The 16,453-nt window shown below is 39.5% G+C and overlaps 1 protein-coding gene across 8 annotated transcripts in view; it reads left to right on the top strand.

The window, feature by feature from the left end:
* CCDC57 (coiled-coil domain containing 57) overlaps window positions 1–16,453 on the top strand; it is a 43,661-nt gene that overhangs the window by 7,894 nt on the left and 19,314 nt on the right. For 6 of the 8 annotated variants that reach the window (XM_042025672.1, XM_042025679.1, XM_042025676.1 and 3 more), the window contains exons 2-6: window positions 3,787–3,891; window positions 8,043–8,205; window positions 9,109–9,243; window positions 13,453–13,639; window positions 14,543–14,643. In XM_042025672.1, the coding sequence (XP_041881606.1) occupies window positions 3,787–3,891; window positions 8,043–8,205; window positions 9,109–9,243; window positions 13,453–13,639; window positions 14,543–14,643 (691 nt within the window). The remainder of the gene's footprint in view (window positions 1–3,786; window positions 3,892–8,042; window positions 8,206–9,108; window positions 9,244–13,452; window positions 13,640–14,542; window positions 14,644–16,453) is intronic. The other 2 variants (XM_042025673.1, XM_042025674.1) reach the window with 2 other exon arrangements.

Genomic DNA, 16,453 nt, shown 5'->3' with positions numbered 1-16,453 from the left:
AAGGGCCTGACAGCCGAAAGGCTGGGACTGGGTTTGTGATTGTTTGCTGTTACTGCCATAGTTATTGCTGTTTGTTTGACTGGTTCTACACATATAGATATATAATAGTAAAGAACTGTTATTCCTATTTCCCATATCTTTGCCTAAAAGCCCCTTGATTTCAAAATTATAATAACTCGGAGGGAAGGGGGGTTGCATCTGCCGTTCCAAGGGAGGCTCCTGCCTTCCTTAGCAGACACCTGTCTTTCAAACCAAGACAAGTTTTTAATAATTAAGTGCCTTGGTAGCAGAACTTATTTATCTGTGCTGCATGACCTCGTGTTGCAGTTGGCCTGAGTTTGTTTTACAAGCTTTTTAAAGGTTTTCACATGATGCAGTGGGAGTTCAGAGAGAATGGGAAGTTTGTTCACATCCATAACAGCTGTACTTGAAAAGGGCCAAGAGTCTCCTTCCTAATCTGTGCTAAGGAGAAGTTGTTTAATATTGAAGAGCTGGATAAACAAAATGTATAGGAAGACAAGTGAATAAGAGAGTGAGATCTGAGAGCATGGGACAAGTAGTAGCTGTGTTTTGGGAGAAGGGTCTCTTACTAAATAAGACCGGGGGTGCAAAGGAGCATGCCCGTGCTCACACGATGCAGAGAAGGGGCTGCTGTGTCAGAGTAGTGAGGATGGAACGGGGAGGAGGCGAGAATACGCTGCCGGGTGCCTGCAAGTGAATGCAATGCGAGGAACCGAGAAGCGCCGGCTAGTTGAGCAGGAGAGGAGACAGACGGGGGCTGGCGCTGCCTCCCTGAGCGAGGGCCGGAGACGAGGCGGCTCGCAGTCGAGAGTGGGCGGAGCGGCAGAGGCCTAACGGTGGCGCCGCGGGCCCCATGGAGACGGGCCCGCCTCTCGACACGGCCCCGCCCGCCGCGGCTCGAGAGAGAGACGAGGCCTACAACCGTGAGCGGAGGGACGTGGAGGTTCGTGTCGTCAGGAGGCCAGTCGCGACTGGACTTCTCCACCAGAAGGCAGTGCGGTCGCACAGCATCCCATTGTGCCGCAGGTTGTCCTTCGGAGCTCCCCACGCGTCGCCTTGCGCATCTCGCGCCCTCTTCTCTCTCTGGGGACCCACTGTCTTTCTGCACCCTTCCTGCTAAGTGTCCTCTCTTGTGCTGTCCCTGAGTCCAAAGCATTCTCTTGTGCTGCTCTCTACTGCCTTCGTCTAACGGATTTGAACTCGACAGTCTGCCTGTCATCTGCTCTTCTGCCTCAGAACATCTGACCCTCTGGGCCCTCCATGGAATCCTTCCTTGTGGGATCTGCTTCTGGCCAGCCGTCTGTTCGGTTGGCAGTGTTTTCTTTTGCCGACACTCGATTGCCTTTTTCTCCCTCTGTGCACTTCAGATTTAGTTAATCTTTTTAACTGTGGTAGCCACCTGGTACATTTGGAGCAACTGTAGCTGGAAGTGTGATACAGAAAGAGCAGATCTTTCTTAGTGTTGCATTTTATAGGCAGGGAGGCAGTACTGTCCATGAATATCCACGATAGTGACTTTTTTAAAAAATCATCTACTTCTCCTTACCCAAATGAAGAAGATAGTACTTACAACTATCTGTGCATGGTAGCATGATTTGAACATTGCCAGCAAGAATCAGAATATGAAGAGAAAACATTATTTTAATTGACTTAGGGATATATGTGAAATCTTGGCCAGCAAAATTAAAAGACCATCAGATGATTGTGTCCTTTAGCAGGGTTTCTTCCTCGGTATACATGGGAAACGCAAGCGTGAATTTTTTATGCTTCTCACTTCCAATGATCAGAGACTCATTTTTTGATCCTAGAGAACTAGAGTTGTCTAGTTTGTTTGTGAAGAAAAAAATTATTTAAATTGTGACATCCTTTAGCATAGAGATTTTGCATAGCATTTGCTGGTTTGAAAATCTCTCGTTTAAAGAGGTCCAAGAGCTGCTATTTGAAAGGCATGCTTGTCTAATTTGTTCTCTGCATCCCTGCTTATTCAGAAGGGATTATCTGTAATCAGTGACACAGAATAATTCTCTACAGTGAGAGAAGCTGTATTGACTCCAGAGATTTTCCCAAATCTCTGTAGAGAGCTGAGCAGAAATAACAATTTTTTTTAAAGCACCTATACTTCTTAAAAACAATGTTGGTTTTTTTCTTCTACAGAATTTATAATTAGATATGAGGCAAATAGGGAGAATAAACAACAGGAAGAAATGGATGTGAAGCAAGTAAAGGGTTTGCCTGTAAAAGCACAGGCTCTCTGTTGTTTATTTTCTTTTTAAACTAAAAGCAGACAAATCGGACACAGCAGTTAATATTGTTAATAAAAAAGAAGGCTGAACTGTGACTTGACTCATCATACATATCTTGAAGAGAAATATGTGTGCAGCTTGCAGGGTGAAGGGAATAAATGCTTGTTTCCTGAGTTCCATCTGCACATAATTCTTGTTTAATGGAAATACTGTCTTTGGAAGTAACAGTCTCTTTGGGATTATTCTCTGCTTAAAATGGTAATTGTTGTAAAGTGCTGTAAACGGTTCTGGATCAAACTACATTTATAATGTAGAGATGGCTGGCTAAATTTTAAATGACTTTTTTTAGTTACTGTGGGTGATCTGGGCAAGACACTGAATTTATCAAGGTTACTAAATGCCTGATGTTAGTGTGGTGTATATGCAAATTCATTTAAAGCCAGTTCAGGAATTTTACATGGAGCATATCCTTTGGGAATGGAAGAAGGAGTCTGAGTCTCTTAAATTTCTTTGCCAGGCTGAGCTGGATACTGATCACAGTACAGCAATCATTCTTCTGATCTGCCTTGCCCTTAAGAGTTTTGGGATGAACAAGAGAGGTGTAAAAATGCATGTCTAGACTACACTGAGACAGCACTTCTGATAGACTTGGTTTGTATGCATAAGTGCTGGCTATAGGATTCAGATTAATTCAGGTGAAGTGTAAATTTAAAAGCAAAATCTAGCAGAATATGAAAGTGAATATGCGTTTAGTTGTTTGTGACTCTCCAGTTCTAGTTCAGAGTTTTGTCTCTGTAAGTATTATATGATCAGTCTTATCTAATCAAATGCAATGGTCATTCAGCTACATAAAAATATGGTAATATAGAGTTGAAAGTAAATAGAAGGTTGCAGAACAGCATGATAGCAATCTAGGTTTGTTTGGCTGTGTGACAGGCTGCAGCAAACCTGTTAAGTCTTGCAGGGATTAATACAGAGCTTAAAAGGTTCAGTGTACCATTAGAGAACTTAACTGGTCTTGGTACCAGTATCAGCTCCTCAGATTTGTTTGAAATCCTGACGTTACTGGTATTCTTCCACTGGATATCAGAGAAACTTTTTTGTTGATAGCAATTAAAAGTACTGGGAGAGGAGTGGAAAAGATACAGAGCAGCTTCTATTTTTTAAATGTATCTAAAAGATCAGATATCTGCTGGTCAGCCGTTGTTTTGCAATTTTTTCTTATGTAACAGACATTTTTGAGTGGAGGAGGAACTCATACTTCAGTGGAGGTCTTGCACTACTTTTTAGCAGATCCTCTATATTCTGTATGCAACTAACCTTTTGAAGGATTGTTTTGGGAAATAACATATACTGTTATAATTGGTTTCCACTAAATTATGAGAAAAAGATGTTATGTTGACGGTTTCTTTAGGAAATTATAACATCTCCTCTTAATACTTACGTGTTATCATTCAAAAACTTTCATGTGTGGATCCCTCATGCTTTTTAATGTAAATTTATTTTTGATTTTTGTTTATAGCTCTAGGAATAGCCACATAGATCATCTGCATGAGGATTATGTGAACCTGAAACTTCACATGGAGCAAAAGATTCAAGAACTGGAAGACACTGATGTCGGAAACTGGTATAAGAATGTTGGACAAGTGATGTTGTGTTGCTGCAGTCCCATCTAGCAATCATTTTTTCAATTTTATCTTTTTTAATTAGCATGTTGTGGTTTAACATTGCTGTAGTTGTATAAGTTTGGGGGTTTTTTGGGGTTTTTTTTTTGCTTATTGTTTTGGTCCTCTAAAAATCGATTACATTTGTAATTACAGTTTAGAAAATTATGCTGTGCTTGTGTAGTAGCTGTTGCTATGCTTGTTTGACAGCTGCCCCTTGTAAGGAACTGCTAAGAATATGCTTAGTAATGTGAGATTGTGTAAGATTATTTTTTGTCATAAGCACACTGCTAAATTCGTTAACCTTGAAACTACAGGAAAGGTCAGCATCTAGAAAGCAGAGGTAGCCTTAGGCAAGATGGATAAATGTACACTGTTTATCATACTCCTAATTACAAGGCGCTTTTTTTCCCCTTCTCCTTCTTATATTCCTATCATTTAACCGTAAAAGGATCATCTTACTAACAGTGAAATTTGGTCTTCAACTGTGATACCCTAGGGAGGCATTATACCACCTCTTTCTATATAACAAACTTTAAAGAATAGCGAAACTTTCCTTCTTTGTTTGTGTATAAAAATGTATTTGATATTGGAATTACTTTTACTAATTTACGTATGAATGTGTTTAGTCCTTAGAACACTTAATTTTTGGCCTGTTGACCGAACCAATATGTAATATTAATGGAAGGGATATTGTTAGGCAGTTGCCTTTACTATCCAACACCTGCCAATCCAGGTCTCGCTGCCCTCAATATAGTAGTCCTGCTAAAATAACGAATCTTCATCCAGGACTCTCTTTCCCGTGGGCTTCCCAAAGACAGTTTATGAACCTACCTGAAGAAGCATGAGAACCTGAATGATATTTGGTAACTGGCTTGGTTTGGAAGTTACGGTGTATTGTGTGGTGAACTGTAATGATAAAGCTGATTAGCTGCTGTCCACAAGCATAAGGCTGCTCATCTAATACTCATGATTTCATACTGGAGAAGAAAAAAGTTATCTCCATTGTTTATGCTTACAACTAAAGAAGCACATCTTCCATGCTTGCCACTGGATCTCCTGCAGTTATTCCCCCTAAACTAACATGGTTTTGTATCAATGAGGCAAAATCCCTTGTGATCTCATTCTCTTGTTTTCAGTTGTGATTTATCAATTTAATTCATCAAAGTAGTTTCTCTCAAACACTTTAAAAAATACTTTATCATTTAGCCACTGGATGGCAGCTCACTGCAACCATTTTGTTTCCTGGAAAATCCGTGGCTTCTTTATGAAGAGCTTCTCATACACTTACAAAACATAGATGAAGCAACAATTTGACACTTCTTCAGTGGTGTCTTTACTGGTGTCTTTAATTTCCATGTTTTGGAATAACTTGCAATGTTACTTTGGAAGAATTTCACAGTAGAATGTCCATTCTGTAGTACTGTTCATACTTGGGATTGAACTGTAAAGTCTTCTAACAACAGATTCTTGTTTTCCCAAGTATGACAAACAATATGACTGTTTTTATTCCTTTCCTTTAAATTCAAATTCAATGGCTATAAGGGGAGCAAGGTGGGGAGGAAGGGAAGAAGCCTTTCCCACAGTATCCTTTCTCCCAGCAGCCCTCTTGTCACTTCATCTTCAGAGTGGAAAACGTGGTAGTATTTTTCTAGCAACTTTTCAGTAAGGCTCTAGTTTCTTAACTCTTTAGTAGTTCTGCAAGTATACACTTTAAAGGCCTCTTGACTGCAGCCAAAACTCTCGCTTCTAATAGTACTGAATTGTTTTGCTTAACTTAAACAAAAAGCTTAGACTAGTGAATAGATGTCTCTATGATGTACCTTTAAAATTTTTTCATGTGATTTCTAACTGCCTACTTCTTATGCTGTTTCTATGGCCATTCTGCAAAACCAGAGGGAAACAGTTAAATTTTTATCACCACTAGATCCATATCTGTTATATAAGTTGCGTGCAACTTACAGTAGATTGTACCTAATAATCAATATCCCTTTATTCATGTGCTTAGAATCCACATTTAACTTCTGTTAAGATTTTTTATTTTATATTCGAAAAAGTTTTAAAAAATAAATAAAAAATATCCATAACTTTTAGCACTGGGGAGATATAACACCTTTCTGCTCCTCTAGAAATTAAAATAAAGTTCAGTTATTTCTGCAATGCATAGTCTTTGACATATTACAGGTGCTCAGATGGCTGCAAAGGAATTGAACTTTCATGTCTGTAAGATGGTGGGGGGTTTTGTAAAACAAGGGGTTTTTTCTCTCCTCTCTTCCCAGTGGTTATGAAATCATCTTTTTTTGCAAAGGATACTGTCTGGCTGATGTGTTTCCTTAAATTCCCCTTTGCTGTACAAGTCATCTTAGGGGACCTACCACAGACCAAATGATAGGTTTCATTCAGCACATTCTGATTCTTATTAGAATGGAGAAAGATTATACAATTGTTAAACTCCTCGTACAGTGTTTGAAAGGTCTGAGACAATCCAGTGTTTCCATCAGTACCATTGTTCTAGTGTTACCCATCTGTTACTCCCTTTGTAGGAAGTGCTTCCTGAATTTGATGCGGAAATTAAAAAGAGAGAATGTGAGTTTCACAATCAGACAGTTGAAAAGGGTTACTTAGTTCTGTCCCATGAAGTTAAGGTAACTTGTTTTAAGCTGTTACCCTTTACTCACAGAATGAATGAGTGTATTATAATCTAAAGTGATTCCTGTGTGAAACACATGAAAAGATGACTGTTGTTTTTGCTGTTTTCTTCCACCTATGTGTTGCACAGTTTCCAGGATAGCAGGAAGCATGGGCATTTGTGGTATGCATTCATAGTGTTCATAGTGACTGGTTTTTCTCCTATGCAACCAAGAACTGTATATGGGTATTTGAAAGACCTCTGTCATCCTTCCAGGGCTAGTAATGAGAAATTCACTCTTCAAAAATCTCTATTCTCTGTATGTGCAGTCTTCACTAATCATCATCCAGCATTACTTGGATTCTTCTCTGATGCCCATGTCCACTTGCTTCAGTGCTGTTGTAATTGATACCTTAATAATTTGACAAACCATATTATATAGGTAGAGGAGAAAAAACCCCTCACATTTAACCAACTCAATACCATTGAGAAAAACAGGCAAACTTTCAGGAAGAGGGCTTGTATGCCTAGAAGTTTGCCATCTTTTTCTAGCTGTGTTGGTTTTTGTGTAATAAAATAAATTATTTCTGCCTATAAACTTTACCTTTAGGGTAGCAAAAGGTTACCTGGCCGTTAGAGGTATCCATGGATTCCTGCATCTTGAATATTGCACGATTGGAGTTTAGTTTCTGGTTTGGTTTACTTGTCTTGGGCGTTCTTTAAAGGACACTGCTATAGTAATGGATCTAAAACCACTTTGTCCTACTGCAGTCTTGACTATAAAGAATGCATGACCAACTGCTGTTCACTCAGCAAGAGCAAAAGAAACACAACTGCATGTATCCTTATTAAATGTAAATTTACACATGTTGCTTACTCTGTATCATGCAGTTTAAACTCTGATGGCACTTCAGAAGAAACCTTTGATCTTTGCAGTTTTCTGACCTGAGTTCTTGATTAGAGAACTAATAGTTTCAGTTTCTAATACTTGCGCCCTCTATCTCTTCTCTTTCTACACTGTGTTTTCAAGGTATGTAAATGCAGCAGCCTTTTAGCCTAGAAATGTTGCCCCGACAATGCAGCAATTTTAATTCCTAGCTCTTCTGTATCTCATTTCTGATATCAGCAAAACGGAAACATGCTTTGGATGGAAGTACTGAGAGCAGTATTGGTATTGAAGGCAGTTTATGCCACTTGAGTTGTGGTGACCTCCAAAGCTGATTCTAAATACACATATAGATAGACCCTCAGAGACTACTGAGCTCTAAGCAGTTAAAATGCTTTTGTTCTGTAAAATGCTGAGAGTAGAATAGAATAAAATAAAATAGATAATTTGTAAAATAGAACAAGGAAAGAAGATGAGGACAATAAACAAAGCTGGATTAAACAAAACAAAACCAGACCCAAACAAACAACAAAAATATCCACAAAACCTCCTTAGTATTTATTCTGCTGAAATCAACAGCTTTTCTCTGTGTATCATAGGTATGAAGAACAACCATCTCTGGCAGCTGAGCGAGAATGGATTCCTAAACAGAGTAAAATGCAAACAGAACTGAACTGGCAGCAGCTCTGTGAGAAAGCTGAATGTAATTCCTATCAGAAATCAGAGGATCTAACACACAGACTATCTTCATCAAGAGAGGAGGTAAGAATTTCAAATTAACACTAAGAAATCATCTATTGCATAGAAGCTATGGAGTCTTTCCACCATGGTGTTTCTCAGGGAAGTATGTCTTTAGCCTTCTTTCAAATATCTGTAAAACAGTAATTCTGAATTATGCACAGCAGTTCATCCCATGTATTTGATCAGAGGCCAGATTAATTTCCATGAACACTCTCTAATAGTGGCCTTTTTTCCCTTTCCACATAATCAAGTCGTCTTGAGATATGCTTTTCCTTTGCCATTGTAGCAAAAGATCTCTCTTAGAGCAGCCCCAGGACAGAAAGAATTTCAGATCAGAGTACCACTTAAATTCTATCAAGGGAACAATATTAGTCCTGGAGAACTCTTGGGTATTTTTGTATGGAAAAAAACCTCTTATTTTGTGTAGTGTACAAACTTCTGCTTCTGAAAAATTAAATACATGTTTATTGTTTTGAGACTATTGCACAATGGTCTAACAATTCTCAATGCCTGGTTGCCCTGTGAACTCACAGGTACAGAGGAAACACTTGTTTCTGAAGTTCAGAATGCTGGCATTTACTCTAGTGTTCTATTTTATCATTGTCTTTCCAAAGTGATTCATAGGCATCAATAACTGTAGCATGTGAACACATGTGAGAGATAAATCAGCATGTTCCATTTCGCATAAAGAAGGTAAGACAATGAAGCTAAATTATTCATCTGTTAAGGCAGTTTTTGACAGAGCCAAAAGGGATGTGCTTAAGTCCCTGTGCTGTGATTTAAAGTATCTTTGATTTCCTTCTTTTTCTTTTTACTTCCCTTTTCGTTTTCCTTTCCCTTCCTTACCTTTCCTTTTCTTTTCTCCATCCCTTTGTCCTTGAGCTACTGACATCCTTTGCCGCCCCTCCTTTCCCTCCATCCTAGATTGAAGCTGATCTACAGAAAACAGACTACAGGTTGCATGAAGTGAAGACTGTTCTTTCTGCTTTGACTGTTGAGAGAGAACAGACAATACAAGCATGGTTTAATCACAGTATTTCACCTGAAGGGGAGAAACAGGTTAGACAACACTTAATAGTAGACACAGATTAATTCATTCTAAGATAACAGCCTTATGGGCCTTGTTCCCACTGGACTTACTGTAAGCAGTTCATCTGTTTCATATGTTTCATTCAAAATACAGACATATCTAGCCTGGAATACACATGGATTAGGTGTCATGGTCTTAATTATGGCTCTCATTCATTACTCACTGGCAAAAGGAGCAAGCTGGATATAGACAGTTGCTCCAAAATGTGACAACGTACTGTACCATCATGGCAATCAAATGGGAAGAATTAATGTCAGGAGCTTCATTCCTGAAGTTCTATGTCAGTTGCAGTTCAAGGTAGATTTTAAAGTTGTAAAGTTAAAATTTCAAGGCAACGTTTCAAAATACTAATATGCCAGCTTTTTAAAATAATGTCTTGTATTTTAGTATCACTAACTAGTTTTCCTTTCATTGCTACCTATTAAAATGCATATATTTTAAAAAGCCATTCAAAATTGCAAACATAATGCTGGTTTGAAGTCATGCTGAAGGATAACAAATTAGGAGTAGAAAACTTTTTGGTAAAAGACTGAAAGAGTATGCTGCAGTGCACTCTACTAGGCAGCTACAGGTGCTCACCAGTGACCAGTTCAGAGCATGTTACCAAAGCTTGCTAAGAAAAAGCAGTGCTAAGCAAGCCTAGTAGTTCCTGAATGCAGAAAGTGTTGTATTCAGAAAGATGCTTCCTGAAGACAATTTTTATTATAGATAAAAGTAGAGTGCTAGCAAAAACTTGCTATGGAGCAAGTAGTTTTTCCCATTTCATTTCAAACTGGACTGATCTGCTAATTGGTCGTTGAGATACCAAGAGAATCAGGGCAGGGATTCTTCTTTATATTCTTTATATTCTTCTTTCTATTCACTGTTCTGTTCAACTGTGGTTGGCAAGACTGTCTTCATTGTCACTCTTTTCTTTCTGTTTTTAAAAAACTCCAGCTTTTTCACTTTCGGCATGTAGGATAAGCAGTACCCATCTCAGCAAAACCTTTTCGCTCTTTTTTCCTTTTTATGGGAAGGGCCAGTGTTTAAAAAACTAAATAACAAAATTTAAAAGTCTATTATTCTAGTCTAGAACCTTTTCCGTAAAAAATGAAGTGTAAACAAACAGAAGAAGAAAAGTGACTAAGACGTTTTTGTCAATGAGTCCTCATACGGAAGGAATAGTATGCTGGCTAGCCTCTGGTCCAGATGACCGACGCAAGAAAGATTAAAATTTAAATATACCCTAGTATAGTATCTTCAGTATACAGGTCCTTTCTTCAAATTGGTCTGAGACCCCAGGAGTGTGCTAGAAATGTTGCAGTAGACATCCTTGGCCTTACAATAAGCAACTGAGATGTGAAACACACCAGCCTGGAAAATCTTGCTTATAACTTATATTTTAGTATTTAGGTCATGTTTGTTGGACTAGAGCATGCTAATAATATCATACAAGTGCACAGAAAAGGAAAGAGAGGTTCAAGTAATTCTGATTTATTAGGGTTTTTAGGGTTTTCTCTCTAGACCCATTTCCACTTACAAAAATCTGGAACAGTTGCATTTCTGGTTTAAACTGTGATGGTTCATGTGTTACGTTGCAGGTTGAGATGTAGTCCTGGGTCCCAAAATTCATGGGTGTTGCATTGCTACCTACTAGTGCCTCTCCCTGACTCTCCTTAACAGCCTCGGAGAGATTGCAAAAGCAGAATAGTGATTATTCTCATCTTCTGTGTAGCCTGTACTGTTAGGGCAGGAGAAAGAAACTGCAGGGCAGCTGTTGTCTTTATGCCATGGAAATTTAATTTGAAGGGCATTGGCATTCCAGATGACGCTCTCAGATCACACTTGCAGAACAAACGTACGACTGGGAAAATAAGGGGGCTGAAGGAAGTGGGGAATGATGGAGAAGATGGAAACGGAGTAGTGTTTGAGGCTGTGCAAGGCATAAATGTTGAGGCTGCATTATTTTGCTGAAGTGTCTTAAGCACCTCATGGATTGGCATGCCCTCTGAAAAGGCAGAACTGCTGCTTTGCAACAATTTAAGCTTAGGGTTAAACATCAAGAAACATTTTAGCAACATTTAGATACAAATACTCGAAAGACATTTCACGATCTTTTCCATGTGAAAAACATCATATTTGGACGGCTTGTGAATTAGGATTTGTTTAGTGACTGTAGGAGTGTATATTCTCCTATTGCATGGCTTTCTAATATTCCTGTATCAAATAGTATCTGCATTTCTTAAATGGATGATGACACATGTTTCTGTCAGTGAAAGAAGATTTTTACAGGGGTAGAATCTAAATTCTACATTCTCTGTTTTGATGAAACCACAGTTATAATACATTACCATTGGTCAAACAAAACATTTAAAAATCTTTGCAGACATACTTTGAATGAAGAAACAGCAAAAGTAAATAATATCGGGGCCCTAATATCCCCGTCTTTATATCCCATTGGTCCTACTAGGTATTTTTTCCTGAAGATTGTGCTGGAATTTCAAGTGACCAGGAAACGTGTTTTCAAATCAATGTCTGTGTTTTCTAGATAATGTCCATTGCCCAGGTTATCTGGGTGTACTCCATACACTCCTTCCCATTTTTTGGTTTAGCGGAGGACATCCAGCTTCTTTATGTTTGTTGGGGCTTAGGGTTTTTTGTTTGTTTGTTTGGGGTTTGTTTTGGTTTGGTTTTTTGTTTGTTTTGGTTTTGGGGTTTTTTGTTTGTTTTGTTTGGGGGGGGTGGGTTTTTTTTCCCCTTTATTTATTTATTTATTTGTTTGTTTCCCACACCCCACACACCCCCCCCCCCCCCCCCCCCCCACCCCCCCGGGAATTTTCTTCCCATTTGTTGTCAGGGAGATGGTGAATGGATAGCGATCCAGCGACAAGAGACGTGGCCTTGGCATACGGTCGTAGTGGTTCTGGGGGAGCGGGGTGGGCGGGGGAGCAGAGTTATTTTGGCAGTTTCTTAGCTGGGGGTGGGCAGTCTTTGCCCGGTTGGGAGCAGAGACGGTCGTGTGGCTTTTCTTCGCTTTGGACCTCTCCCGCGCAGCGGTTTTTCAACACTGCCGTGGAGATCTGCCTGCCGCCGGCTTGTGTGTCCGTTGCTTGCAAGAGAGAAAGGGAGTCCCGGCTCCTCCACTGACTGGGATTTCGCCGTCTGCCAGCGCCGAGGGAGACCAGCACAGTCCACGTGGGTGCCTGGGGAAGTCATTCCCTCCGCCCCTCTCCGGAACCACCGCATAGAGGACCGCCTGAAGCCGGAGCAGCACGGCCGTCGGACCTCTTTGTACGGTAGTGCGACATCGTGGTAAAGCCCTGCCTCCCTTCCCAGGGTGTACCGGCTGCCGTTAGCCGTGTCGAAGACCGATCACCGATCGCGTGGGTGCCTGGGGGAGTCAATCCTTCTTCCCTCTCTCTCATTTGAGCTGCCACCATCACCAGGGAGGTCCTGATCTTGCACTTGGAGGCCCGGGGGAATCACTGCATCCTCTCCGCCTCGACACGAGCCAACAGCGCCCCCTGTCGGTTATCGTCGTAACTACACCAAAAGGGAAATTGCTTGATGGGCGGGAAAAGGCTGTTACTGGGTTATCTTTTAGTCGTTGCTGTTGTTTTGTCTTGTTATATAGATATATAGTCTACTAAGGAACTGTTATTCCTTTTTCCATATCTGTGCCTGGAAGCCCCATAATTTCGAAGTCGTAATAATTTGGAGGGAGGGGGTGATCTTTCCATTCCAGGGAGATTCCCATCTTCCTTGGCAAATATCTGTCTTTTAAACCAGGACAATGTTATTGTCAACAGATGATCTCCGATGACGCTTTCAAGAATTTGACAGGTCAGAAAGGAGACTGCTATTACTGCTATTGGGCCCGCAGGTTCCTTAAGGAGAGGGGTTACCTACGCATGGAAGAGAGATAAACGACACCTGCAGAACAACAGTTATAAAACACAGCCAGCTCTGGCACCGTGGTCCTCCCCATCTGTGCCTCCTCCTATAATGTTCTCAGTACAGCACTTTTTTCCCTGGAAAATCCTCAATAAACAAATATATTTCTTCTCCGTCTATAGTACTTTTCTCCTACGTATGTTCATGGGTTGAAAGTATGAGGATCTGTATGTGTGGTGGTGTGGAGAGAATATGTGTCGCTTATTAATGAAGGGTTCTTTTTGTCTTCTACTTTTATTTTCCAGATATTTCAGTATGATGATAAAAGTTCTCTGTACAAAGATATTCCTGCCTTGGAAATAAAAAAGCTGCAGGAACAGAATGCCAGTCTTCGGAATGCTATTACACAAATGAGGAAAGAAATGGAGAGTCTTGATGAGCAGATGTTGTCCTCTCTTCCTTTAACAGAAAACAGACAGCTTGCAGAACAAGGTGACAACTCTTGATGAAGAACTTTAAATTCAGTTAAGGAAGTTTAGCAGTCACAGCCACAACCTATAAGGGCTACCCAATCCATGAGTGTGTAAAAATCATTACTGTGGGGTTCTCAAGATTGCACAGTACACAAGCACACAGTAGTCTGAGATTCTGTATTACAAATTACTACAAAACAATTATTAGTAGAAACAAATACACACACACATTATAAGTCACTACAAAATTACCACTAGAAAAGCAACTGTGTATATATTTTGCAAGAGTGAAGCAAATATATGTATATTACAAGTTATGACAGAATTCCTGATAGTGAAGCCAGTATGTAGAATCACAGAATGGTTTGGATTGGAACGGATCTCCTAGTCCAAACCCCCCTGCCATGGGAGTTTACAGTGTATCTGTTCACAGAATATGCACTGAAGTGGTATACAAAAGGAGGTTCAGGGGGAACTTAACACTACGTGCAACTACCTGAAAGGAAGTTGTGAGGTGGGGATCAGTCTCTCTTTCCTACTAATAAGCAATAGGACAACAGAAATGACCTCAAGTTATGCCAGTGGAGGTTTGGATTGGATATTAGGAAAAATTTCTTTTTGGGAAGGCTTATTCAAGCACAGGCTGCCCAGGGAGATGGTTGAGTCATCATCCCTGGAGGTGCTTAAAAGGCATGTACGCCTGGGCATTTGAAGACATGTTTTAGTGGTGGACTCGGCAGTGTTAGCTTACTGGTTTCACTTGATGATATTAAAGGTCTTTTCCAACCTAAATAATTCTGTGGCCCTATGATTCTGTAACTAGATATTTATATGCATGAGACAGTGTTCTGAAGGAGCTCTTGCTATGAAAACCGAAACTCTCTATGAATACATATACATTCATATTATACTCTTCTTTTAGGTTCATTGAGCACAAACAAAGTTTCAACTGGAACCATGCTGAGCAACGTCAAAGTCAGCTCAACTAAGTTGGATTGTATGGTAAACCCGGACACAGAAAAGGTGTGATGAGGTTTAAACTACCTAAAAGTATATGTATGCGTGTGTGTAATTAAATACATAGTGTATTACTTTTGTGTGAATAAATATTATAAACTGAACTAATATGTGCTTATGTGATTGGTTAGATGAGAGCCAGCAAAGATTTTTTCAGCTGAACTTACGCTTATTCTTTCAAGGCAATAAATTTTGACTAGTCGTCCCTTGGCACAAGTAATTTCTGACCTTGCAAGCCAGTTTTTGATGGGTTTTTTTCCCACTTGCAAATGCTTAAGCTACTGTGTGTCACCTCTCAATTTCCATTGTAAATCCACATTTTAGCCTTTTTTTTAAAATACCAAGTGCAACGTGGTATGACCAGGAGAAAGTACCAAGCTCCAGTGCTGTCTTGGAGTGCTCACTACTAAGGAAAAACCCACTGGGTGTGGGAGCATATTTTGCTCTGTTCAAGGGCTTACAAACATCATTCCCACTGTGTTATTTTAAAGGGTAAGAACAATATGAGCATTCAAGTGGCAATGGCATCTCTAGGGAAAAATAATAACGGAATTGAAAACTGGGACAAATATCTAGTACTATGTAAGGAGTAAGTCACTGTATGTTCTCCTCTTCCTGTCTCCCAGCAACTTCATGGTGTAGTAAACAGAGTCTGAAGTAAGATAGTTTAAAAAACAATTTTAAAAAATCAGGGTTTTCCAATTGTCAAGTCGTCTGTAAGATCTACTGGTATCATCTACCAGTATATTATCATGCTTTAATCTTACTGTTAGGACTCACCAGTAACGATCTAAGTTCAAGAAAATTGAAATAATAGCTAAGTAATAAATAAGCATGAAAGGTCCTGATTGAAAAGCTAAGAGCTTTAAAAGCTGAAACAATATCAATGTTTAAATAAAACTTAGGACTCTTGTGAACCTTGTGTGGAAACATGCATAACCAACCATGCACAGATCATGTTTAATCGCAGTTTTATCTCTTTGCTAAATATAGAAGGGAATTGTTTGTTCATGCTGTCAAATTATGTTTAGAAAGTTGTGTGCCAGTACAGACAGGGCAGATTTATTTTTTCTCTTTGGCCACTTCCAGAATTAGGTGAAAATTACATTTTATACCAATTCGTTTTTGTTGTTGCTGCAGAAAATGTTTTACAAACTACTGTCCAAGGTGCATTCTGATTTTCTTTGCATTTCTGTAAGTGAGGATAGAGCCTTAAAAAAAAAAATTGAGAGTGACTTTGCCTTGGAGACTGTAAGATATGAACTTTCTCTGTTCCAGAGGTTAATCTTTTGCTTCATGATGCTGAATTATAATTGAATGCTCATGGCTGGATATGAGAACAGGAACAATTTCAGGCAGTGATTTGCACCTTCATTGTGAAGTGCTGAATTACTTATGCTTTATATGTATAGACACGTAGCAAATAGGGGATATGCAGGCCAAAACTTCAAGGGAATAAAATGCTGGAACTGTAGTTGATGCTGTCTTCACTGAAGTTGAAGTATTGTTTCCTGCCTATTTTTGCTGTCTGCTTTATATTTTCTTTCTCAGTACATAACAAGACTTCTTAGACATAGACTGAGCTGGAAGCAGCCCTGAAAATATCTTAAAAACAATGGGCAAAACTTCATTTTAATTTCTTACTGGATTTCACAAGTGCTTATCTTTAGCACTTTTCTGCACTTTTTCTGTGCTTCTTACATTTATTAATTGCATGCTAAGGATGTAGTTAAGGCCATGAAGAATTACAGGCAAAAATGTTTCTACCTCAGGGAGTTCAGAATCTGTTGAGCAATAATGGTGACTAAACATAGGG

Source organism: Corvus kubaryi, unplaced genomic scaffold (genome assembly GCF_017639235.1).
Source record: "Corvus kubaryi isolate FWS band 111438036 unplaced genomic scaffold, C.kubaryi_AGA036_p1.0 37272, whole genome shotgun sequence".
NCBI lineage: Eukaryota > Metazoa > Chordata > Aves > Passeriformes > Corvidae > Corvus > Corvus kubaryi.
Note: the sequence above shows the minus strand (reverse complement) of the source record. Positions and strands in the feature narration are given on the sequence as shown.